General features: G+C 48.8%; 1 protein-coding gene across 1 annotated transcript; it reads left to right on the top strand.

Moving 5' to 3' along the window:
• The first annotated feature begins 16114 nt into the window (after positions 1-16114).
• Positions 16115-26133, top strand: LOC119434435 (uncharacterized). Its single transcript, XM_037701589.2, has 4 exons — positions 16115-16148; positions 21181-21476; positions 22027-22278; positions 25777-26133. The coding sequence occupies exons 1-4, from the start codon at positions 16115-16117 to the stop codon at positions 26131-26133; spliced, it is 939 nt and encodes a 312-aa protein (XP_037557517.1).
• The last annotated feature ends 1573 nt before the right edge of the window (positions 26134-27706 follow it).

The following is a 27706-nucleotide window of genomic DNA, read 5'->3' as shown; positions in this document are numbered from 1 at the left end:
ATGTTCTGCTTCCGGTGCGGCCTGTGATCAGTACGTCATCGAGATAACAAGTTACGCTGTTCAGTCCTTTCAGCGCGTTATCCATATTACGCTGAAATATTGCGGGAGCCGCCTAGATGCCGAACGGCCGGCGGTTGACCAAAAATAGACCTTTGTGGGTGTTCAGCGTGAGGTATTGCTTGGACTCGTCATCCATTTCAACCTGCTGATACGCTATACTTATGTGTATCTTCGAAAAATGTATTCCACCTACAAGTGCGGCAAATAGCTCGTGCGCTTTTGGTAGGGGATACCTTGCGATGTGGAGTATTGGGTTTAGCGTAACTTTGTAGTTACCGCATAGTCTGACTGAACCGTCGCGTTTGAACACTAGCACACCAGGCGCAGCATACGGGCTCGTTATAACGGGTGTAATTATCTCTAACTCTTGTAGCTTGGACAGTCGGTGTTCGACAGCAGCATTTAGTGCAAAAGGCACGCTTCTAGCTTTGAAAAATTTAGGTCTCGCCTCATCCTTGTTGAGAGTATCATTTTCACCATTTACTTCGCCGAGTTTGTCCTTGAACAGGTCTTGATATAAGCTCAGCAATGATTCGAGCTCAGGCGATTTCTCGGAGCTACTTGTCTTCCCCAGCAGCACGTGGTGAAGACCTTGGATTTGCGTCCAAGCCAGCTGGACGTGCTGCAGCCAATTGCGCCCTGGAAGCGGCTGACCGTCCTGGCGCAGCCCGTACAATGGCAGGCGCTGGCTCTGGCCGTTTCACTGGACTGCCACAAATGCAACTTATCAGGGCTTCATTCCTTCATTCGTGTATGTTCTTAACGTAAGGTTTGTCCTGCGAAATTGAGCACTTGGAAAAAGCGAACTGTGAAAGAGATATTACTGATACAGCGGCTCCTGCATCGAGTTCCATGTTCACTGGTACGTCATTAATGGTAACTTCGACCATGATTGGTTTTGCTCTTACTTCTTGCGAGCTATTTCACGAGCTCCTTGCTAGCGCCCCCAACCTTGTACACCATGATCTGTGGTCTGAGACGAGCCTAGTGGAGGGGTGGGATTCTTTTTTTTTTTTTTTTTTAGAGAGAGTGCGTGCGATTGTGAGAGGACGAGGTGTGTGAATGTGAGCACGAGAGACCGTGTGTGTGTGTGTTCGACGGACGCCATGTGGGAGTTCCCGTGCAACAAACTTGAGCCCCTGCGTTGCTTCCTGTGCGCATTTTTGTTACTTATTAAAACAATTTTAATTGAAGCAAGCACCCTGTAATGTGTGAGACACGGATTTTGCAGCATTCCGCACTGACTTTCACGCTTTGCAAGTTGCTTCGTGGCAGTGTCAATGTACGAACATGTCGCTATATTTGCCTCGCGATTCTTTAAACTGTCTGCACCGGCAAGCACGCTTGATGTGGTCCTTTCTGTTGCAGTGAAAGCATTTGGCATTCACATACCGACAAGGGTTTGCTGCGTGTTTCAATTAGCCTCAGCGATAATGCGAGGCAGAAGTTTGTTCAGCGCTGTTAACTTTATGTACATCATATTCTGTCATTGGCGTTGACCGCGTAGCGGAAGCACTTCGAATAGCCGCTTCGACAGCTATTTCACGACCGACTGCTTTTTGAAACTTAAGCTGATTGTCTTCTGCAAATATGTTGCATTGGATGTCAACTCTAAGCAACCCAGAAACAAATCTATCCCTTAAGGCTCGATCGAGAAAAGTGCTGAACACGCAAGTTTCTGCGAGCCTCCGCAGCTCTGCGGCATACTGAGTAGTAGTCTCTTGAGGCAATTGCAAGCGACGATGAAGTTTGGCTCTTTCTCCAATAATGGACAGTTTTGGGAAGGAATTGGTTCCCTAGTACTCTGGACCTTCAACCTTGAAGGCAGCGCTTCGCAGTAACTCTAGAAGTTCTTCAAAAATCTTCCTAGTGGGAATCTCCGGAGACGCTAACGACTTCAATAATGCATATGTCTTCGGTCCTACCATGCTTATCAATGTATCAGCCTTCTGCTCATCCGGGACCTTGTTATCCCGTAAAAATGCTTGGAGCCGTTCCTCATAACTACCCAATCTGCGGAAGATTAATCGAATGCTTCTACTTGTCCCAATTGCGAAGACATGGCTGCGTTGATTTGTCGTCTCGTGGCTGTCTACCAGGATCCCACCCTCGTCACAAAAACTATGTCTTGTTCCGGGGCTTCATTGAACGAAAAGACATACCGTACTTGAAACATGCTTCATTGCATGGCAGCAACTTAACGTTGCAGAATAACAGCGAAATTATACAAGGGACAATATAGCCATCCAACCTTGGGGCCAGCGCTAATATACACATAGTGCGCGAAGGTTATGTGACCGCGATAGGGACCGCGTGACAGAAGGAGAAAACGCTATCACACAAGCACACGCGTACAGATATGCGACAAAAATGGCAGATGCGAAACGACGTGACTACAGCCAACGTCCGATGTTTGGCCAATACGAAGCTCCCTGCGCTGCCGGGTAAACCGGAGGACGCACCGGTGGGACGAGTGTTCGTTGAGATGCCAGCGTGCATTGGCGTAGGTTGCCTAGGTTACGGTGGACCGTCGCCAACAGCGGCGACGCTGTGTTGTGAATGACGTTGCTGGAGACACTATTAATATAAACGACTGCTCCGACGACAGGGTTCGGTGCACCTCAGAGCGCTCAGAAAGAACCAGTTGAGCTAAGTACACTCTCTTTCATCCAGCTGAAAAGAACGCCGCTCTCGAGAGCGGTCTTAAGCGCCCCGAAACGGCCAGCCGGAGATACCATAAGTAATTTTGGATGGTTTCACTCAAACTTCCTTAACAGTCCACACTAGGAGGACGAATGTGGTCTCAAGGATACATTGCTTTCGATGGAGCCGAATGATCGCTCACTCCTAATATATGTCATCCTAAATGGCCACGGCGTGTGCTCTGGCTATCTTGCTGAATTTGGCCTCATTATATTCATTACCGTAGCAGGGCTCAACAACAAGGAGATGAAACAATCACATATTTCGTACTTCCTTTCTATCCTTTACACGAACGTTGACAGATATTGGTTAAATGTACCGCGGAAGCCCTTGATGAGCACGCGGAAGAAGGTGAGAATTGTGGGAATCGATGTTATGCGAAGCAGTGTGCCTACCAAGGCACACTGTAGCCTACTAAGTTAACGAACCAACCATGAGAGCACCAAGACGTAGGTGGCTGTTTCATTACCTACATGACACGCATGTCATGAAATTCGTGTCCCCCCATTCCCCTCCCCTCAGATGCTGAGCCGTGCTCCCTATAAGGGCTGCAGAAATATGTATCTTTTCCCACCCCGAACCTCAACTACTACTCTACTACTACTGACCTATCATTAATGTCCGAACCCATTTCAGTGGTTTTAGATGCGAAGCATCTTAATCTTATGGTATGGTCGGGGCTATGTCACTCCCTCCCTCCCTCCGCCGTGCGTTGTCCACACCCCTACTGCGCATGCGCATCCTCCTCCCTCTCCTCTCCTTGTCTCATCTCCTCTCCTCCGTCCTCCCCCTCCTCTCCTCTCCTTGTCTCATCTCCTGTCCTCTCGGCATTCCTCCTCTCCTCTCCGACGCTCCTCTCCTCTCCGGATTGCTCATCGAATTGCAACACCTGCGGCTCCGCGCGCGATAATGCGAAGCAGCTTAGGTTAGAGGCGCGACGGTAGGCGCCCCAGAGGCACCGGCAACAGTCACCAATGCCACGCGCGTTCGGTGCGAACGCGGGCAAAACGCCGACGGCGTCGACAACAGTTCTGCGCGTTGCTGGTGCTGCTGCATGTCCAAGTTTATACAGCTGATATAACTACCTTGAGTCGACCCCATGGCTGCTTCGCATACTACTCAGGGTTCCCCTAGGAGAAGATGGTGTAATTCTTTTAGTGTCAATCTTTTTCGCTGAGCCATTGTCATTTTGCTGAGTCATGCTCATGACTATGACTTATACTATCATCATCTAGTGTTTCCTCGTTTCCTACATGTTTCCTACGTGTTTCCTACATGCAACGCCGTTAAAACGGCGTTGCATGTAGGCTCCCTAGTCCGAACCCATTTCAGTGGCTTTTATTGCGATAGCAATTATATGGACACACAAAAGCAGATTTCTGCCGTCGGCGTCGCCGTCGCCGTCGCCGTGAGGTTCCGTATGACGTCAATGGAGATGAAATCGTCGCGGCGCGCCGAACGCTGTATGTGCGAGTGAAAGGGCGCGAGGGACGCGCGCTTTCACGGGGAGTGAACGCACGGCGGAGATCAAACGCGCGTTCTGCGCTGTGCTCCCTTAAGGGCTGCAGAGGGACGCCGCGTAGGGGCCAACGCGAGCGGATGCCTGCAACGTCGGCTCCGGCAAACGGTACGTGCTGCTCCTACCCAATCTCTCCTACGGCCACTAATCTGCTCGAGAAGCGACATAAGTGCCTAAGGAAGACAGGGAAACCGCCCATTCCGGGTGAAATCCTACCTTTTTTGTGCTGAGAACGATTATCGGACCGAGACGCTCAGCTGCCCAGTTAAGCCTCACCCGGACTCTACCTCTCCGCCGGCACCGCCGGCAACGCCAGCCATTATGATGGATGTAACGGTTGAAGGCCACACCATAACCGCACAAGAGCTCCAGTCAGACGATTGGACACCAGTGCTGTATAAAGCCTACGCCTCCCGACCAGCCAGTTCGCCGAAACCACCTCACCACTCCGGCAACGCTACCTCCGAGGCAGCTAACCCGAACGCCAGGAACGCGGCGCACGACGCAACAGCCGCCACCCGCAGCGGCAAGACGCCGGCCCGCCTACCACCTGCGACCAAGGAGACGCGCCTCACAGTGCAGCGTAGCAAGCAGCTGCCACCACTCCCACCCAACGCTATTCGAGTGGTCGTTCGCCCGCGAGGTGAACTACGACTTCTAGACGTCCCAACACCTCGACTTACGAAAGCAGTGCAGACCCAGCTCCGAATCCCTCTACCGGACGACTTCTGCCTGCGCACCCACCCGACCAACAATACTTTCACCATGGCAACAACACACTCCCCAACAGCCGAGACTCTCAAGACGCTAACCTCCCTCGCAATTGGAGACCAAACCTACCCTTGCACGGCTTACGTGGCACCCCCACCGGGGGCTACCAGAGGAGTCATCACAAACGCCTATGACGACGAGACCCCAACGCAACTCTACCAAGACTTGGTCAGAAGAAATCCGGAGTACACCATACTAGCAGCCCGACGCATGGGAAAGACGCACTCCATCCTAATCACCTTCGACGCAAACGCAGTCCCGCACTCCATCAAGTACATGGGAGCCATCCACCGCTGCACCCTATACCGCGGCAGTCCGGATGCCTGTACCAATTGCAGACAGCCGGGTCACCGTCACGACGTATGCCCAAGCCCCAAGACCAATCTTTGCCCCCGCTGTGGAACACAGCATTCGCAACAAGACCCTCCTTGTACGCCCAAATGCATTCTGTGTGAGGGCCCTCATCTTACCGGCACGGGATCGTGCAAGGGACGAAACCTTCACCAGCCAAGGAAACAGCCAAGCCGCCCAGAAACGCAGCAGCAGGAATCGGTCCCACCCAGGGACAGTTTTCCCCAATTGTCATCCGGACCCACCCAGCCCAACCAACACAAGCAAGCCTGGACAGAGCCATTGAAACAAGCCTGGAGCACGCCCCTTTCTTCTCACAAGCACACGACATCCATGACAGTGAATCCCAGTTTACAACACGCCCTGGCGAAATCCCAGGAGGAGGCAGCGGCAGCCAAAGCAGAAGCTACAGCAGCCCGAGCAGAAGCCGCCGCTCTTCGACAATGCATCGCCAAACTGGAAGCCCAGATAAGTGCTCTTGCCACTGGATCTCCCATTTCACCTACCCCCGCTCCAACCGCACCTCAACCTCTTCCCCTTAACCCACCCAACGACCATACCTTGCCCAGCCACTCCAACCCTACTTCCTCTCCTGATTCGCTAGCAATGGAGGCTGACACGGAACCCTCTACAAATTCAACCACATGCACAACGCCACCTCCCTCCACCCCCCTCTCACTAGACGACATTCCAACCCTGCTTGAGTCCTTTGCTGCTCGCTTTGAGGCAAAATTGCAGGACGCTGTCACTCACATCAACCAGGAATGTGCAACCCTCAAAGACGCGGTTATTAACATAACACAAGACAATGCTGCTCTTAATCACCGATTCGACGTGCTAACCCAAGGGTTTTCTGACCGCTATAGCGATCTTGAGTCCCGGCTCAATTCTTACGCAACCCGCCTCACAAAGCTGGACTCCACCCCAAGTAGACGTAAGAAGCCTAAAGCAGCTGAAGGACAGGACAACCCTATCCCTAATACAGCTCACGACTCCCACCCCCCAGGTATCACGACTCCCAACCCCCAATCGACTCTCATGCATGATGGCAGCTCCAAACCGTAATCTTACTCTCTGGCAGTGGAACTGCCGGGGCTTTGGCCAGAAGCGTCATGTGGTCCACCAACTGCTGTCCTGCGCTACAGGACCCGACATCCTTGCCCTGCAGGAGCCCTCCAACCCACTCACCCTCCCCGGCTATACTCCTATTCTACCCACATCCCCCCGCCCACTCGGGTAGCGTTTCTAGTTAGCCGCTCAATCACCACCATCTCCCATTCCCTAGCGATTCAAGACATTGATCACCTTCTAATTGAGCTTGTGCCACAACACGCTCGAGCGAATAGTATCTTCGTCTTGAATGTATACAGCCACCCTAAATGCCTACAAAGCAACTTCGAACGCCTTTTTACTCTTGCGAAGCGCATAGCAAACAAGTGCCCCTTACTCGTCGTAGGAGACTTTAACGCCCCGCATACGGCCTGGGGTTACCAGCACGACACACCGAAAGGACGTCGGGTGTGGTTAGCAGCGCAACAGACCGGTCTCTCCCTTCTTACCGACCCTACCTCTCCTACACGCACGGGAAACAGTGTCTGTAAAGACACTACACCAGACCTTACATTCGCACATCGCCTCCCTCACGCCACATGGTGCAACACACAAGAGAATCTGGGTAGTGATCATAGCATCATCGAAATTCTCTTAAATGCTCAACTACCCCGCAGACCTCCCAGAGGCTCCACTTTCACGAAGTGGGACTCTTTCCGATCATGTAGAGCAGCCCGCACCGTCGTCCCCATCACGGACATCACCGACTGGTCCAAACAATTAGAAAGTGATGTTCGATCCGTAACTCGTCCCCTACGAGAGGACTGCCCAAGCGACACAGTTGACTCCCGCCTCCTGCATTTATGGGAAGCTAAAGCAGGCCTAGAACGACGCTGGCAAAGGCAGCGCTGGAACCGAACACTTAGACGCCGCCTCGCCCGTCTCAACAAAGAGATAGAGACGCACGCGGCGACTCTTTCACGACAAAACTGGGAATCACTATGCAACAAGCTAGATGGCAATATGAGTCTACCTCAGACCTGGAACCTCTTTAGGCACTTGATAGACTCCACTCAATCTAAGACCACACAAAGACACAACCTCACCAAACTCATACATACTTCCGATACACCTCCACCGGAATTCCTCCAAGAACTTCGAAATCAGTACTTCCCCACATACCCTCCTGTAACACACCCCGACTATACAGGCCCCGCTAACGACCTCCTTGACCAACCCATTACAGAAGCAGAAGTTCAGGCTGAACTCCAGAGACTTAACACGTCCTCAGCCCCCGGCCCAGACGGGGTACACAACAAGGCGCTCCGGAATATCGACGCCCAATCCATTGCCGCCCTTACCGAATACTTTAACGGGTGCTGGCAAAAGGGCACCCTCCCACCGCAATGGAAAGAAGCCAAAGTCGTGTTCTTACCCAAACCTGGGAAACCTCTGCTCACCTCTAACCTCAGACCGATCTCCCTCACTTCTTCTGTCGGCAAACTCATGGAGCATGTACTCCAGACCAGGCTCAGCAAGTACCTAGAAGGCAACAATCTCATACCCACCTGTATGTTTGGATTTCGTCCTGGGCTTTCCACACAGGACGTCTTCCTACAGCTAAAACAACACATTCTAGATTCCCAAACCTACGACACCAAAGCTATCCTAGGTGTGGATCTCACGAAGGCATTCGATAACGTTACACACTCAGCTATCCTACAGAACCTTACAACCCTGGCAGTGGGCGCCAGGATGTACAACTACATCCGAGACTTCCTCAGCCACCGCACAGCTACACTTACCTTCGGCGACCACCGCCTCCCAGGCATAACACTGGAAGCACGAGGTACGCCCCAGGGAGCCGTCCTCTCCCCTATTCTATTCAACATAGCACTTCTTCACTTACCCCAACAACTAGCTCAAATTCCCGACATTCATTTCAGCCTTTACGCCGACGATATCACTGTCTGGGCAAACCACGGCAGTGACGCCGAAATAGAACAACATCTACAATTGGCACTAAACACCATCGACACATATGTACAGGAGCGCGGCCTGACATGCTCCCCTTCCAAATCAGAGCTCTTTCTCTACCGCCCCAAGCAACACGATTCAGTCATTCCTTCCATCTCCCTTACGCTAGGTACCCATCCTATCCCACTAGTATCCAAAATCCGCGTGCTAGGACTAGTTCTACACTCCCACGGCGCGCACGGAGAAGTCATAAAGACTCTCCAAACACACGCTCAACAGACCACCCGACTTATTCGCCGCATAGCGAACCGCCGGGCTGGCCTACGTGAGCGAAACGCACTTCGCCTTACTCAGGCTTACATCATAAGCCGCACCACATATGCCCTTCCATACCTACCCCTCCGACAGAAGGAGAGAGACCGGGTAAACGCGCTCCTACGGAGTTGCACGAAAATGGCTCTACGCCTTCCCCCCAGCACATCCACCGACCGACTCCTCAAACTCGGTGTCCACAACACCTTTGAGGAACTCACAGAAGCCACCTTTACGGCACAAATATCCCGTCTATCTAACTCAGCCGCTGGCCGCGCTCTATTATCCCAATTAAGCCTAACCGCAATTACACACCCTACCGAGGGGGTCCCCCTTTCTTCTATCCTCCGCTCTAACCTCAACATACCTCCCATCCCCAAGAACATGCACCCTGAGCGAGATGGGAACCGCAGAATAGCAAGGGCTCGGGCCCTCCACAGACAGTACAGCGAGGACCATGATGTGGTCTACGTGGACGCAGCAGAGTATACGTCAGGCTCCCGTATGGCCCTGGCGGTAGCCGACAATCAGGCAAAGCTTCTAACCTCCAGCTCAATCATCACCAATTCCACCACAGAGGCAGAAGAGGCAGCCATCGCGCTTGCTCTCATCTCTACATCTGCCACCAAAATTATCACTGACTCCAAATCTGCCATTGTCAACTATGCCAACGGCTACATATCCCGCACCGCTGCTCGCTTACTACGCTTCTGGCAGCCCCGGCACCCCATAACCCTCATCTGGACGCCAGCACATGCCGGCCTCCCTGGCAATGAGGAGGCTCATTCCCTAGCCCGAGGTCTTACATTCCGGGCAGGAGGAGTCGAGCCCCCTCTACGGGCCAGGGAGCGCCTGCTTTCTTTCAGTGATATCCTTTCGTACTACCGGGACGAACGAAGGGAATACACACCCCCAGCCCCATCCCTCACCATAGCGCAGGCCGCACACTGGCGTCGACTACAAACTCGGACTGCCCCATACCCCTTGCTGCTACATGCACGATACCCAGACCAATTCTCCTCCTCATGCAAACTTTGCAGTAAACCAGGAGACTTCCTACACACCCTCCTCACATGCCCCACCTTCCCTCATCCCCCATCACAGACCGTGGCGGAGTCTTACTGGGAGACTCTTTTGACCTGCACTTCCCCTCAAGACCAGTGCTGGATCATCTCCAGTGCTATGAGAAGGATTGCGCTCCAAGGGCTCTCCTTCGCTTTGTAAGGGTGCGTCCTCACAGTAAGGGAGCACCCAAGTGCCATGTAGGGGTCTTCGCCCCCACCATCAATGGCAATAAAAGTTTCTACCACCACCTCTCGCTGCCGTCTCCTTTTATTATGTGGACACTCCAAAGCAGATTTCTGCCGTCGGCGTCGTCGTCACCGTCGCCGTCGCCGTCGCCGTGAAGTTCCGTATGACGTCAATGGAGATGAAATTGTCGCCGCACGCCGCCGAACGCTGTATGTGCGAGTGAAAGGGCGCGAGGGACGCGCGCTTTCACGGGGAGTGAACGCACGGCGGAGAACAAACGCGCGTTCTGTGCCGTGCTCCCTTAAGGGCTGCAGAAGTAGGCGTCTCTTTCCTCCTTTACAATCACCATATATGTAGAGCAAACGCGCCTTCTTCTGACGCACGAAAGGCCGTGGGGGGAAGGGAGGGAAGGGAGGCGACGTTTAGCTGCGGCACCAAGTGCCAATTTATATCGGAGGCTCCGGCAACACTCACCAACGCCGCACGCATTTTGTGGGAACGCGGGCAAAACGCCGACGGCGTCGACAACAGTTCTGCGTGTTGCCGGTGCTGCTGCATGTCCAAGTTTATACAGCTGATAAAGCTACTATCATTACTCCGTATAGCTCTCAACAAATTTGCTATCGCAATTGATGCTTCGCCTTTCAGGTGAAACTGCGAGAACTTTTTTGGAGAAACTCTTTAATACCTCAATTAGTATGTATTTGAGCAAAGTAAAGAAGAACTAAAGTAATAAAACCAATTTAGGTAAAGTCTTTCTTATCTTGCCACTTAAAGGGTTAAAGATCCCCTGGTGGCCCAAAATTAATCTCCCAGTACGGCGTGCTTCATAATCAAATCGTGGTTGTGGCACGTAATACACCAGAATTAAATTCAATTCAAGGTTAAGAAAAATTGCACGTGTTCACCGTTCCATCAATACGTTTATCTTATGTATAACACTCGAGATCAGGCATTTGTGCTCCGAGCCAGGACCAAGATCCTGTCATAAATGTTTGTAGACATTGTATGCAGTCTGCTGACATTGCCAGCCTGTCGTGCCATTATTTTCATTTGTTCGTGATCACATGACGGGAAGGACCGCGGTCTCTACAATAGGCGCTTTCAACGCAGTAGCCAGCGGCAGCGAATATCTGAAATGACGAAAGCAGGAAGGTTGACGCAAGGAAGGGGCCAATCGCCGGTGAACACATAACTCCGAAGGTCACCAATCAGGCAAAGACAAATCGGCCACAGCGGCAGAAAAGCGAGGCGCACTGGCAGAAAAGAGGGGGAGTGAGTAAGTAAAAACTTTATTGAAAATAAATAAATAAATAAAAGAAGGCACGATGATTGGGGCCCCTATTCCAGGGCTCCATTGGCACGAGCGGCTGACTGGGCTTGGTCCAGAAGAGCCAATTGGCTCTCCCGGCCCTCGTCCGCAAGCCATGCCTCCCACTGCCTATTCCTCATGAGTGGATGTTTGAGTACTTTTGGCCTGTCTATGTGCGGAAGCCTTTTGGGACACTCCCATGTGATGTGTTTTATTGTGGGTATGTCTGTGCACCACGGGCACTCGTCGATGAACCTCGTGGGTTGTATTCTGTGTAGGTGGTGCAGGTTGGGGTATGTATTCATCTGAATACGACGCCAGTCCCTCTCGCGTTGGCTGATCAAATTCGAGTGAGGATGTCCAAAACGTCTCCGCTGCTGCCTTTGCTGTAAAAGGATGTCACGAGAATTCGGTGGAAGGTGTCACTGGGCCCTGCCGTTGCTCGGACGTTTAATCCGCGAGCAATATACGGTCTGTCCTCGCGTTGCCTGCCAGTCCTTCGTGTGACGGACACCATATGATAGTGTGGTGCCCTTCTAGTCGATTGCCCAAAATTTTGATTATTGACTGGGGCGCCGTCCCATTTAGAAACAGGCGGCAAGCTGCTTGTGAGTCGGTTATTATGACAGCCGAATTGGTTTGGCGCTCGGCGTCCGAATGGCCAACGGGCTGCAGCTGCTGCCACGCATGCGAGGAGGTTTTGAAGGATGCCGTTGTAACGTTGTTCTGACACGTAGAGACTACGGTGAACGTGTGGGAGCTGGTTCGACTAGCATCCGTGTAATACACTCCCGGTCCCATGCCGAACGTTTGTGAAGAGTCTTTGCCCTTGGTCTGCATCGTCCAGGATGGTACTTGGGGTGCATGTTCTTGGGAATTGGGGCCACCGCAATGTGCGATCGAACATTGCGGTCTATCGGTGCCGTTTCCTCTCCGCAATACTGGGGCCTCAGTGTAAAGTTTAACCTCGCCAATGCTTCCCTGCCCTGAGTTGAAGAACAAAGTCGTTCTTTCTAAGCATATAACGCCGCGACTGCGTACTCGTCAAAAGTATTGTGCAGGCCTAGTCCCTCGAATCTCTCTGTTCTAGCGCATTCGGGAAGACCAAGGGCGGCTTTGAAGGCTGTTCTGATTATTCTGTTTGCCTGTATTATCTCTTGGTTCGTCAAGGCCTGATACGGAAGGGCGTATGTGATCCGGCTGATTACGAATGCGTGGACCAAGCTAATGGTCTCTCCTTCAGTTAGGCCGTCTCTGCTTCTTGCCACTCTCCGTATCATCCTGGCAACCTTTCTTGTGGCCGCCTTTAGTTTTTGAAGGGTGTGTGTTGTTCCAGCGTTCTGCTGTATCCACATCCCCAATATTCTGAGTGTCTCCCCTTCTCGAATCGGCGCCCCGTCGAGAGTCAGAGTGATTGGCACCCAGTCTTTCTTCCTTGCGTATTTCACACGCACCCGAATCAGTTCTGATTTCTCGGGTGCGAACGCCATGTCCGCCGCCCTCGCGTATTCCACGACTGCATCTATAGCCTTTTGGAGAGTGTCGTGCTTGTCTCCGTAGGACCCCTGGTGAGCCGAAAGCGTGATGTCATCGGCATATATCGCACAACCGAGATTCGGGTGTTTATTAGCTCCGGGGCTAGCTTTCTTATCCCCACATTAAACAAATTGTCGCAGTTTCGCCTGAAAGGCGAAGCATCAATTGCGATAGCAAACTTGTAGAGAGCTATACGGAGTAATGATATTAGCTTTATCAGCTGTATAAACTTGGACATGCAGCAGCATCGGAAACACGCAGAACTGTTGTCGACGCCATCGGCGTTTTGCCCGCGTTCGCTCAAAATGCGTGCGGCGTTGGTGACTGTTGCCGGAGCCTTTGATACAAATAGGCACTTCGTGCCGCAGCTAAACGTCACCTCCCTTCACTCCCGCTCCCCCACGGCCTCTCGCGCGTCGGAAGAAGGCGCGTTTGCTCTACAGATATGGTGATTGTAAAGGAGAAAAGAGACGCCTACTTCTGCAGCCCTTAAGCGAGCACGGCGCAGAACGCGCGTTTGTTCTCCGCCGTGCGTTCACTCCCCGTGAAAGAGGCGCCCCTGGCGCTCTTTCACTCGCACATACAACGTTCGGCGCGCGGCAACGATTTCTTCTCCAAATGACGTCATACGGAACCTCACGGCGACGGCGACGGCGACGCCGACGGCAGAAATCTGCTTTTGAGTGTCCATATAATTGCTATCGCAATAATAACAGTGGAGAGAGTATAGCTCTCTGAGGGGTGCCTCTGTGGGGACAGCTGATGGTGTCGGACCTCGTGGAGCCTAGTCCGATTGTAGCCGTGCGGTCACTGAGGAACGAGCGCACGTAGGTATAAATTCGTGCTTCGTGGTTTACCGCTTGCAGTCCCTGCAAAATAGTGTGATGGTGGGAGATGGTGTACAATGACTTTTTGATGTCCAATGCCAATACAAATTTATCGTCCGAATCTCTGTTGGGGTGCAGGACCTCATGCTTTAGTAGTAGAAAAACGACCTGCGCCAACACGTGGGGTCGGAAACCGAACATGCTGGAGGTGATTCGAGAACCGGATCTGCACAACCTTTTCAAAAAGTTTCCCTGCGCATGTCGCTAGGGAAATGGGTCGAAGGTTGTTGATGTTACGGGGCTTTCCCGGTTTAGGAATTAGGATTTCTTTGGCTTCCTTCCATATTTGGGAAGATCGGTCACCGGACCGGGAGCTGAACACGAGCCGTCGGGTTCCGGACCCGAGCCACCTGGACTTCACCCAACTGGGGCCTCCTGCCATCCTGTTCAGGCGCGTCGCAACTCCACCCGATCACGGACTTCTGCCCGAGGCCGGCGAACTCCTGCGCCTGTAGGCAGAGCGGGAGCAGTCGGGCTACGAGCCCAAACTTCGCGCACAGCTGCCCGGCAAGAACGCCGCTTCCATCTGCACGTGCCGCCAAACCGCCTGCGTCCTCTCTCCAAGCCGGAGCTGCTCTGCCTTTTTAACACGAAAGTGTTTTATGCCGGGGTCCACCAAGACTTCACTGACGTATTTCCGTCACGGAAATACGTCAGCTTACAATGTACACGAACATAATACAAAGAAAGAAACCAGAAGAAAAAGTTCCACAAACATGCAAAATCTGGAAATCGAACCCACGACCTCTCGGTCCGCGACGATAGATCGCCGAGCGTTTAACCCATTGCGCCACAAACGCATTTGCAGAGAGCTACACAGACGCGCCTTGTATATCTAACACTCCTCCGTGTACCCGCGCTCTTGCTCGGGGCGGTGCCGCCGCCTACGAGCAGAAAAGAGAAGTACTGCATTATGACACTAACGCGCACCGACAGTGAACGCTTCGGTGGTCTCAGCACTACGACGCCTCGATGCCAGCATTCGAAGGGACGCTGGCATCAAGAAGCACTACCAACGCCAGGTGGCGTTCACCGTACTCAGCACAGCGGAGCGTGGCCTCCGCAATTAGCTCTGAAAATGTTTCTGAAGTTGATCGCGGAGGCTGCAATTACGACGCGCTGTACGCGCTGATTTGACTCGGTGACGATTCAGTTACGTGCTTTGTCTTGCGCGTTGTATTAGTGTGTCAGTTACGTGCTTCGTCTTTCGCGTTGTGCTAGCGTGTGCAGCGTAGTGCAGCTTCCATATGCACGACGGTTGCTCATGGTCATCGACGTTGGTAGTCGTGATGGAGGAGACGTGCCACCAGGCGTCAGCGTGGGTGCATCAACGCCTAAGGGCGCTTTAGCCACAAAACACCAATAGACATTATATATCAATGTGCAATAAACATTACACTACTTCTGTGAAGACACGTTTCACTTTCGTGTTCTATACCGATTCCTATATAAGAGGGATCAACCACATTTTTTTTTCGCCCGTTCGTCTGTCCACTCCTTCGACATCTTGGTGAGAAGAAGGCCGCTTCTTTCGTCGCCTCGCCTCTGCCCATCCACGTCGAACTATTGCGCGCGCTTACGCTCGCGGCCTTCCCGAACTCGGCTGTTGGAAGGTTATCTTCCTGGGCTGCCAGGGTCTCTTCCTGGGTCGCCTGTTGGAAGGCTATTCTAGCTCCGAGTGTGTTTCTTGCTGTTGGTACTTTTATTGCTCTGAGTGTATGTTGTTTGTTGTGAATTCTTCATTAAGTGTTTATATTTTATGTCTTTCTGTTCACAATAGATGCATTAAAAGCTTTGTGTACATTTTGAAACAAACGGCTTTGTCCTCAATTGGGTTCTCGGAGGTTCTGCCTCATGGAACCGTCTGAAACAAAAAAGAAAGTAAAGAACCTGCATCACAGTATTCAACCCAACCGACATCCAGACTTTCATGGCTGGATTCGCGAAATTATTGTGCTGTCTCGGCTTGTTAACGCAGCTGCTGCAACAATATACTGCAACTAGGGTGCTCCTAGTGGCTACCCAGTAAGGCATGCCCAACGTCATCTATAGTGCTATGTTATATTGGCCGACATGATCAAAAAGAAAAAAAGAAAAAAAAAACGTCCTCCTTCCACTGCTCGTTTCCATATTTATTGCGCCCATTTCAGGCATTCATGCAGCAAAATTGGCTTCAACATCATCTTTAATTCATGTTCAGATGTCTAATGGAAAACTAACGCAAGAAAAATATGTTGGTGATGATGATGGCAGCCCAGGAAGCTGAAAACGATAAAGTACCAAATCGTGCACGAGAAGGCGTGCGGTCAAAGAAGAAGAAATCGGCTACACCTCACGTGCTCTCTCAAGTGTTCGGGAAGGCTTGGTCAGAGGTTAAATATCCGAATGCCACCGGCGCAGCCTACTCAAGTAAATCAAGGTGAGTTGTAGGCGGAGGGTTGCGACAAGTGTCGTCCCTAAAGTGGTTAGACGTCCGGGCTTTTGCGGGACAAATCTCGCTTCTGTGATCATGCTCCCGTTGTACCGACGACGCTGTGTATTGTGCCGCTTGCGTCAACTTGTCGGGCGTCAAGGTCGAATCAAGCTAGCCAGAATCTAGCTAGATAGCCGGTCCATTATTTGCATTGCTGAAAAACCATGGCATGGACAACGAACCGCTCAGAGAAACGGACAACTTCGCCCCGCTGAAATACGAATAATAAGCCCTTCGCAGTTTGATTATACACGGTAGACTTCGAGTAAGCATCCAAAGCACTCATGTAGAGGAGGGAGCTAGCAACCGCTTGCACCCGCCTCCCATTATTACTACAATGAACGTTTGATAAGAGACACGAAACAAAAATACTGGTGCGCCACGCATGCCGAAACACGTGTAAACAATAGCCATATTTCTTTGACCATGTACAATACTGTGAAGTGGAGATGCTGCGGTGACTTTCGGTTGAAGTGGTCACCACGCTTAATCGTTACGCTCTCCTAAGTTCCACAGCACCCGATATCGGACGCCATGCGATGACCCTCCTGGGTGATTCCTGCGCCAGGAAGGAGCTTGAGAAACACGCTCGTATCTATAGTTCTTCGAAGCTCTGAGCCTTTAGTCGGTCGGGATTGTTTGTGGGCTCGTTCTGTGCTCAACCAAAAACATTACCGCCCCCTAGCAGCCACAGCCACTAAGACAGACCTCGAGCGTCAGCTGGAGAAGGGCTTTGTCTTTCGTCGCTTCGCCACGTAGCAGCATTATGCTTTCTGATATACAGGATATTTCAGTTAACTTGGGTCAAACCTTAAATATATGGAAAAGCTACGTAGCTGGAGAAACCCAAGTTAACGTTGTTTGTCGTCGCTTGGAGACACTCAGATTATTTTTTTGCATTACGCCTAATTACATAATAAGCCAATCAATTAATCAACTTCCCAATTATTATCATTACATGAAAACGTGCGAAAGTGTCAACCACTAGCTCATCATAGAATGATTTCCAGATTAAAATTTCTATACTTATTTTGTCACGGCTCCTATCGAATACCACAAGGAACATACATTAAAGGGCCATTCAGACATTCTGCCTAAACGAATCATAATAAATCAATACGTCACCATCCCAGTAATAACAAGACTCCCAAGAACTCTTTATTCCCACACGCCATTTTCCATTGGAACATGCTAACCTCTGGTGCTGTAAACTGCTCATCTGTCAATGCATTTATTGACAGTATTCAGAATCTGGGAATAGAGTGGTAATAAAGTGACTAATGTTATCTGTATTTCATATGCAGCCTCTTGGGACTGTATACTGATCGTATGCAGCGCCACAAAAATTTTGGGCCCATTCCTCAATAAAAAAAAAAAAAAACCAGTGGAGCAAATAGTTGATGGTGGCATTCTTATCGTCGAAAAGCAAAGTATTGCGGAACATTTCAACGCATACTTCCACAGTGTCTTTACCAATACAAATGACCCTGCGCTTCCTTCTTCTTCATTGTCCGGTGCGAACCCGGAGCTTGTATCTGTACCTGGTGTAGTTTCCATGCTCCTTAACTTGAAAACCAAATCTACCCCTGGTCCCGACAACGTACCGAACGTTTTTCTGCGTCGATACGCAGAAATGATGTCCCTGTTTCTTGTTATTATTTTTCGTGCATCATTATCCACAGCAACCCTTTCTACTGACTGGCGAACTGCACGTGTAGTGCCAGTACCAAAGAAGGGTGACCTAACACTGATAAGTAACTATCGCCCAATATCGCTAACGTCATCGTGCTGTAAGATGCTAGAACACATCATAGCTAACTTCATTACTAAATTCCTAAATGATAACAACGTTCTTGCACCTTCGCAGCATGGTTTTCGAAAGGGTTTTTCCACTGTCACCCAATTAACATCGGTTATACATTCTTTTGCGAGTATTTTAGACAAATCCGGCCAGGTAGATGTAATATTTTTAGACTTCAGGAAAGCATTTGACCTTGTTGCGCACTCAAAATTGATTGAAAAACTTCGATTAATTAACCTTCCTTGTTTCATTATTAATTGGGTTTCAGCGTACCTAAGGAACAGACAACAGTTTGTAAGCATTGACACTTACAATTCCCGTGAACTGCCAGTTACCTCAGGTGTCCCTCAGGGTAGCGTTCTAGGGCCTTTATTGTTTTTAATATATATTAATGATATTACCAGCGTAATCACTGAACCCGTTCAAATAAAATTATTCGCTGATGATTGTGTGCTGTTTCCTGAAGTAACCAGCCGAGGTGATCAGATAACCCTGAACAATAACCTTCAAAATCTTCTTTGTTGGTGCAGTCGCTGGAATATGGAACTAGATGCTAACAAGTCAGTGTACATGAAAATAACTAAAAAATTAAATAGCCTATCTTTTCCTTATGCCCTAGGATCTGTACCGCTAACCGAGGTGAGGAAATATAAATATCTTGGCGTCACAATAACAAATAGCCTAAACTGGAATACTCACATTACTAACGTATGTGACTCAGCCTTTCGTAAACTTTGTCTGCTACGTCATAAATTAAAGCTAGCTCCCGTTGAAACTAAACTTTTAGCCTACACATCACTAATAAGACCAAAACTTGAGTATGCATGCATAGTATGGGACCCTTACACCAAAACTAACATTGATGCACTAGAAAGAATTCAGCGTAAAGCAATCAGATTTATTTTCTCAAAGTACCGCATGACTGATTCCCCGACAGCACTAATTAAAGAACATGGTATCCAAACACTGGAAATGAGAAGAAAAATCCAGCGGTTAAAATTTCTTTTTCTTCTTAAGAATAACCTCCTTTCCCTCACCCCAGAGCCTTATGTAACGCCAATGGTTGCACGCCGAACACGGCATCGCCACGCTGACTCTTTAACTCCCTATAACGCCAGAACTAACGTCTTTAAGTATTCTTTTTTCTCACGCACTATTACGGATTGGAACAATTTACCTCAGTCGCTACTAACCAGTATTGATTCCCTTGACAATCTCAATTATTGACATGTTGCTCTCTTGTGAATTGGTTGCTGAAGTTGATCCTTGCGTTATTGTTCTTTTACTTCGCTTAAATTGTATTGATTCATTTATAAACATGTTCTTTATTTGTTTTGGAAATTTCTTCATTACACGAGCAAGTGTTCTTTTCCGTGCTTTGTACTCGCAGATGATGGATTGGATTGGTATTCTGCGCACTCTTAATCTACGTCTGGTATTGGTATTATCTCTTTTTATCATTGTATGCCGCTCCTGCTTGGGCCACGCCAAGGGCTACAGTATTGTATAAATAAATAAATAAATAAATAAATAAATAAATAAATAAATAAATAATAAATAAATAAATAAATAAATAAATAAATAAATAAATAAATAAATAAACGTTGCTTTTCCTGCTTGTACGAACTGCTCATTTAAGCAGAGTGTGTACAGTTATTCTACATTTTCATTTTAGTGACCGCTTATGTTGTTTCTTTGGATACAGTGGCTTCACTTTTTTCTGTTTTCGTTTTCTTTTTTTTTTTTTTTTGAGCTGTATTCGATGTTGTAACCACTCCTGCATGGGCCCGATGAGGACCTGCAGTATTGTAAAATAAAATAAATAAATAAATAAATAAATTAAATAAATAAATAAATAAATAAATAAATAAATAAATAAATAAATAAATAAATAAATAAATAAATAAATATAATTACACTGTCCAAAAACAGTACCGCCACGTAGCGGCCGTGGCCACTCAAACAGACCTCAAACTGCAGCTGGTACCAGCCGCGGTGGGTCAGTTAGCTAAGCCGTTGCGCTGCTGAGCACGAGGTCGCGGGATCGAATCCCGGCCGCGGCGGCCGCATTGCGATGGAGGCGAAATGCGAAAACGCCCGTGTGCTTGCGTTGTATAGTGCACGTTAAAGAACCCCAGGTGGTCAAAATTAAATCCGGAGCCCTCCGCTACGGCGTGGCTCATAATCAGAACTGGTTTTGGCACACAAAACCCCAGAAAGAAGAAGAAGGGAAAGGGCGTTGTCTTTGAGTTTCAGCGTAACAGAAATATGTTTTCTCGTATATCTGCTTTACAGTCCGGAGCTATATCATGTCTGCAGATTGTGTGTCAGTCGTACTTTACGAATTATCTTACGCAATTTACGTTGAATCATTCAATTAGTTCAATAAGGAACTTGCGTTTGGCGAGGGCCTAGAAGAATGAGGATGTGTGTTTCAGTTCCGCGCGCGCGACGCATACGTCGCTTGTGGTGGTGGGGCTTGTCTAACGTCGGCAACAGCTTCCCTTTACATCCAGTTTCAATGGGTGGAATGTTTCTTGTTTTTTTTTCCTTTCATATACCGCTATTATTTGTCCAATCTATGTTAATTATCTGTTAATCGTATATGCGTTTCTTTATTGTGGCGATTTACCTAGTACATATTTTGTTTATTACTGTACTAAAAGAAGTAACACACATTTAGACCCCCTACTACCCGCAGGCTTGAAATCTAAACATATTTGGCTTAATTTGTTCGATGGACATGGATAGAATAAATTTAACAGAAGTGCTCGTAACAAAATCATAGCTGACAAGCCGGCGAGAACCACTATTGAGACGCACTGGTTGTACGCGTATCAATCAAGCAGCTTCGCTTTCCTTCATTCACGGAAGAAAAGCGAGTCTGTGAATATGATGCTCCCTTTTCCTCCTTCATCTTTCGTTCATCGATGTTTCGTTTTTCGCCCTGCATGACCAGTGCGTCGCAGGAGTCACGTCTGCGCATTTCGGAGGGAGTGTTCTTACATCATCAGCATAAGTTCAGATTTGCGGGAGTGCTGAAGCAGAGGAGTGTGTAGGTACTACATGAATGATATGCCTATAAGGCCGCGGTTCTGAAACCTTCGACCACTTGCTTGCATTCTTGTTGCATAAACGCGTGTTGACTGCTGAAACACACCACCGAATTCTATGCAGCCACTGCCGCCGCCGTGAAGAAGGTCGTCGTGGACGACTCACCTGGGGACCGTCCTGCGCCGTCGCCTCTCCTGCAGCTGTTGATAGTGTTATGGAAAAACATATACGTGACGCGTCTCTGTCGCCACTACATGACCACGCTGCTCGAGATCGTTCTAATGGTGGCGCTGCTGCTGGGAATCCAAGACGACGCCGTGGTGCGCGAGCCTCTGATACGAAAAGGGGACACCATCTTTCGGCCCATTCACCCCAGCGCCTTCTGGAACACGCAGCCCAGCATGGTCCAAGTCAAACAGGTTCACCACTGCGTTTTGCTCCGTATCGTTGAAAACTTTGATGACAGACTACGGTGTGTTTCGGGGTTATGGACGATGTTGCATGTTGGTGAAACAAGGTTCGAGTGCAAACTGTTTCACTGTACGCTGTACGCGCTGTGTACTTTTAGTCGTAGCCAAGAAATGTAAGCAGATAAGTGGTAATACATGAGCGCTCAAGTGGATGACGACACGCTCAAGGTGTCGACTCGAGAGTACAGCAGCACGTTTTATTATGGGGAAACACATAGCACAATTAACCCTTCTAACATGCAAGGAGCCTACACTTTTTCTTTGGCATCTGTCGCTTTTAGTATTGATATTGATTCTTTCTGAGCAATTACCTGGTATAGAGGTTATGGAGAATGGTTCTTTTTTTTTTAAGGTGTACGCACTTTAACCCGTAACCTATGTTTGCACATGCGTACCATAGGATTTGCGCTAACCAGGGAAGTTAGACATCAGAAGTTGTATCCTTCATCCTCTCAAGATACACTGTATATCTTGATCCTACGTGTGAAATGCTCCGCAGGTGCTATTTGCGCCGGCCACCAATAAATATGTTTCTCGGTTGACACGTGAAGCCATGAAGGAGCTGGGCGTGCGGAGCGTTCTGGGAGTGACATCGAGGAAGGAACTAGTGGAAACCATGCTGGTGCAGAACCGAACGCCCGTGCACGTGGTAGGGCTCCTGTACAGGAACGTGGAGGCCGGTGACGAGAAGAGCGTGCCCGTCAGCCTGCGGATAACCTTCTTCGGGAGCCACCTGCCTCTCGACGTGCTGGTAAGGAAGACTTTCCTTGGAATCAGAGTTACGCAATGATTAAAGGAGTTCGCAGCGATGAGAACGATAAGTAGTGGTGTGTATGTGAGATCTAACACGCGTTTGTCCATTGTCATTTTATTTAAAAGGGACACTAAAGAGAAAGATAAGTTTAGCTGTATTTGTAAATGACACTTCTACAATACTAAGAAAAACCTCTCTTACCGCAAATGGAGCTGATAAGCCCGGTAAGACGCAAAAACGAGACAGGTGACGACGCCACTATGACGTTTCAGCACCAACTCGCCATGACGTCATGAAATTTGACGCCATCTTCTAGGGCCTAGCTAACCTTTTACCAGCAAATATGGACAACATTTTATGCTAAAGGAGCAATACGCCGAATTAAGCAAGTTTCGAGAACTTTACCTCATTCTCCCCACACAGCCCCCCCCGCCCCCCCCCCGCCCCCCCCCCAAAAAAAATTTTTTTAACGCGTGACGTCACTCTGAACTACTGGCTGTGAAGTTACAACGCGAAATTCAAACATGAAAATTCGGCCTTCATTTTCTTTTTGATAATAAACAACATATTACCGTGACATAACGTAAATAGACTTTTGAAGGAATTTTTATGCTAATTCATTGTGTCTCTTTAGTGTTCCTTTAAACAAGCGATAGTGACAAAAGTTCAGTGGAACTGAGACAGCAAAACGTTTGGAATATTCTTAAAAGCTTGTTTTACTTTCGACATTCCTTGATTGTTAGAAGCACAAGGGGAAGAATAATAGAAAACACCAAGGGGCTGCTCTTGTTTTTATTAGTTACAACCGCATCAAGCCAATAGGCAATGAAGACAAGGAATTAATTGGAGAAATTAAGCGTTCTTTTAATCGAAATCAAGAAATGACAAAGAAATTGAGAAATTAACGTTGACGAAAAAACAACCTGCCGCTGGTAGGAGCCACACCCGCATCTCTCGCGTTTACGTGCACGATCATCTACCAAATCGGCTACCGTGGCGGCCGTTCTCACGTCCACTTTTTGGGCATTCGTATGCGTGTAATAGTTCGAGCTCTGCGAGTTTTAGCCAGAGCCACCACTACCTGTCATGGAGGCTGATGCGGTACGTGCTTTCCATCGATTGCGACAGAAAGTTGTCCACAAGTATAGCGATTAGAGACGCTGTGTTTGGCTGCAGCAGCTTTGGGATCGGGCCAAGTCTTAACGGAATGGGTAGTAACAATTCTTTGCTGAAGTACACAAAAAATAAATCAGTCGTCATAGCATCACCGTCATACTATATAATGTCGTCTCCGTCGTCTTGCTGTTGGCGGCACACAAACTCTCGCGTCAAGCACGCAGTTGCTCTCATTACAAAAAAAAAAAAAAAGGTTCATCCATCCGATGACGCTTTGCAGAACCACAAAGTACGCTGTATAGCCATGTAGCAGCAAAATGTTCCGCGTGACATCGAATCCCACAGTGCGTGGGATCTGCATATTTTTTAAAAAATGTGTTTACCGAAGAGGTGCGACACGAGGCGTGACAGGAATCTACCTTACGGAAAGTGCCTGTAGCGAAGCAACGAATGCTTCGTATTAATAAAAAAAAATTCACCGACGATTACGATACTTCCTAATGAGAATTTTGAGCGCAGCTGTTTAGGTGCTTTGAATTCGCGACACATTGTGGCAAATTGATTCTGAACGACAGGGTCCTCTGGGCGGTTCCGTTGAGCCCCTGCTCGGGCAGCTCGTTTAGCAGCTGCGGCAGACGAAGCACTTTCACCGGTTGCGTCGCTCATTGTTCAGAAAGAACTGGCTGACACTATTTTGTATTATAATTATATTTTCACGTCGTAGTGACAGTGCATAACGAAAGAGTGCCGAAACTGTGAGTTACAAATTTAACACTTTATTTGGTGAACTTGTGCCCAGCAAAACAAGTAACACTCAAGCACAACGATAGCGGCGAGCAGAGCCGGCGGTCATCGGAAATCAAGCGCTTCGGCTTTTATACATGATTCGTCGAAGATTCCAGTGTAATCGCTGGTGCCCACGTGGCTTCCAGAAAGTACTACACAATTCACGTCGCGCATACAATAAGATTACAAGTAGCTTTGGTGACAACAGCTAACGGATAAATTACCAATAACATGCAAGAAACTTCTGATACGTGCACGCGCGTCGTGCATCGAGGGATAACGTTTAACATTTGTTAGCCGATGAAGAGTAGTGACCGAAGAAAGATAAAGTGAACAGACGACGCGTGCTACTCGGAGCGCGATCTCGTAGCGATCGTCGCAGAACACTATTTGCGCGGCACTACGCTTTTTTTATCACGCTTTCGCCATACCCTCCTCCTCGCGCTCTCTTAGCTATCGCCACCTTTCGTTCTCCGCTGCGCTCCGCGTTGCTCTTTCATCCTTCGCCGCTGTGATCGTTCGCTCGGTTACGCCGACGCTGCCGCAGGAACGGGCGCCTAAGAGCAGCGCTCTAAAAGATGATCTACCAGTCACACCCTATGGTATGCGGCATAGCCCAACTGAATGCTGAGGTGTCGCTAATAAAGAATGTGGCTAATACCGTTCAAGCAGCCAGCTGCTGCGATCTTAGGCGTACAACTGGCGGATACGGTATCTGTAAACAACCGCAGGAACTATGGATTTACTAGAACTGCAGGACGTCTGAGCATGCGTGATGTGTCAACTAGAACTATAGGCTGTGCGAGCACGTGTGAGTGCGTATGCGGAGATACACAGGAGGACGAGGAAGACGAAAGCTGCAGACAAGTTGGAACTGTGGACAGGGCGCGGTAAATAAGGTAGCGTGGCAACCTGCGACTCGATGGGGCTATAGTAACTCGATACTACGGTAATATAGTAAAGGTAATACGTATAAAATCAGGCTATGTAAAAACGCGTTCACGAAACATATTGGGGGCTCTGTAGCTCGCACCTTTGATTGATGTTTACGTTGTCCATAAGCCAAGTTTCTGCATGAACCTTACTAATACCGCATACGGAAATCGCTGACACCTAAGCAAATATGCGTTTTCTCGAACACGGCTCTCTTTAGTCAGGAAGGTATCCTTCACGTGTGCTATCTAAGTGATTGTTCAAATTAATACTAGTTCATTTCCGCTGCGTTGATAGGTTTTATTTGTATTCACATGGCATACTACAGCTCGTGTGTATAGCCATCCTCTGAAACTGCTCCCAAAAGGCTGAAGAAGCATTCCGTGTTGAAAAAGAGAGAAAAAATTCCGCAGACTGAGAAGCGGTCCACCCCAGTCTGGTTCATTGTGGGTGTTCGTTCTGTGAAACGTTCTCGTCTCTAGTTTAAACAGACTACTATAGATCCCCGTAAAGGCCACACAAAGGCCTAAATTAATATATAAGCAAAAATGAACTGAAATGGGCGCTTGAGTTTTTGGTAACCGCGCAAAGAAGGGCACAAAACTAGACAAATATGATCGCAAACATGGATGCTTACATGCTGCGCCATGGTGTTTACAGGTGCAGTATCCTGAACGGATTCTGTCTCAGCCGGAGGGACCTTCGGCTGAAGAACGCTTTCCGGAAATGAACACCTTGCTTCCCATCATGGGTGCGCTACAGCAGCGACACTTGGAAATGCAGGCGGCCCGGTTCAACGCTTCTCGGCAGCGGTTGCATCAAGTGTGGCTGCAGCGTTTCCCCTACCCGAGCTACATCGAGCATAAGGACACCAAGAACTATGCCCTGGTGCTGACCCGTTTCTGCATCGGCATGCTCATCCCGTTCGCCGTCTTTGTTGCCAGGCTGAGCGACGAGAGGGTCACTGGTGCGCACGAGATTCTGCGAACGTTTGTCTTCCAGCTGTTCGACGTTTAACCATGCATGTGGCGCGACGTGACGCCGTCGCTCGTGAGAAGATTTTCGCGTGCTTGGCAATTGTATGTTACTTACTAAATTGTATATGTTGAGTATATTTGAAATAAACGGCATTCATTGCATTTCAGACACTCCTCAGAAGAGCCAGCTATTTTCAGCCCTAAGCTTCTTGTTGCGCTACAGCTCAGAGGCCTGCATATTTGTGGAAGTTTAGCAGGCAGTGTGACTGCCGTGTCCTTACTGATGGCGATCGTATGTATGGTTATCATTGGCGCTTGTCGCCTGCCGCTCACAAAAAAGAAAAAGACCGTGAGAGTACCGTGGCTTGCTGGGCGATTTTCGTAATGGGAAAGTCGCTTGGGAAGGCGTCTGCGCCTTCATTGCCCTAATAAAACCTCGTGAGCACAAACTTGACACGTGATTGAGTTGAGTGAATCTGTAGATGGCAGGGCGGCACAGAGTCACTCTGACCATATCTCCAGGCGCATTCTTTGTTTAGTGAATGCACACTTACTCCGTGCTGAAACGAATGGCATGCTGCGGCGTTCTTACGCAGGTATGAAGGAGATGCTCCGGCTAGTAGGCATGAGCGACCGGGTGTACTGGCTGAGCCACTACCTCAGCGCCTTCTTCATGCACCTAATTATAGTGACGCTCATGATGCTGTTCGTGTGTGTCAAGAGAAATGCCGAAGGACGAGCCTTCATCCAGTTCAGTGACCCACTGCTGCTCTTCTGCATCCTCATGTGCTTCTGCAGCTCATGCATCATGCACGCTACTCTGCTGTCCATGTTCTTCGCCAATCGTGAGCTTTACCTTTTACGCGCCAACCCTCGCGCCAGAAACACACGTAGATGAATTTGTTTAGTGATTGATAGCACAGAAGCTAGCTTAGGAAAGGCGGAGTGGAAGAAAGACTATGCCACATATAGACCACCTATAAACCATCTATAAACAGCACCACTACATCTTATACATTGTCATCCTTACACTTTGAATTTTAGGAGCTATTTATTAGTCGCGTATTTTTTGTCTCATCATTGTTCCAAGAACTCATAAGAAGGACTCATTCCAAGAACTTGTCGGTAGTGGCTGTAGTATTCACGGAATGTGCGTACCTGTAGAACCCGTAGTGTTCGCATTTTGCATATCAGTCTCATTTTGTCGGTTTCTGTATACGCATATAAGCAGATTAGTATGTACGATACAGATAGCATTGCTTCTACGTATGGCTTTTTTTTTTGCGGAGTAAATAAATATACCACACGTATTTGTTGTCCCTTATTGCCAGATATAAACACAGCCATTTCGTCAAACTGAACGGCGCAGTAGCGTTCCATCCTGATCCTTCTTTATATTATGAAAGAAAATCATAATTTCTTTTGACCTGATTTCAGCAGCGCTTGATAGAGATACCATTCTGGAATTGCAAAAGCGTTGGCGCCAATGGTCATGCTGATTGTGCGCAGGCACAATGGCTGTTGTGCTATTTTGAGGATAGTTGACATTCAGCAGGCATGCTGTATTTTCTGCAGGTTGGAAAATTGGGCGAGTGGGTATAGCTTCATAGTTG

Source organism: Dermacentor silvarum, unplaced genomic scaffold (genome assembly GCF_013339745.2).
Source record: "Dermacentor silvarum isolate Dsil-2018 unplaced genomic scaffold, BIME_Dsil_1.4 Seq107, whole genome shotgun sequence".
In the NCBI taxonomy this organism is placed as follows: domain Eukaryota; kingdom Metazoa; phylum Arthropoda; class Arachnida; order Ixodida; family Ixodidae; genus Dermacentor; species Dermacentor silvarum.
This window is presented reverse-complemented; position numbering and strand designations above follow the sequence as displayed.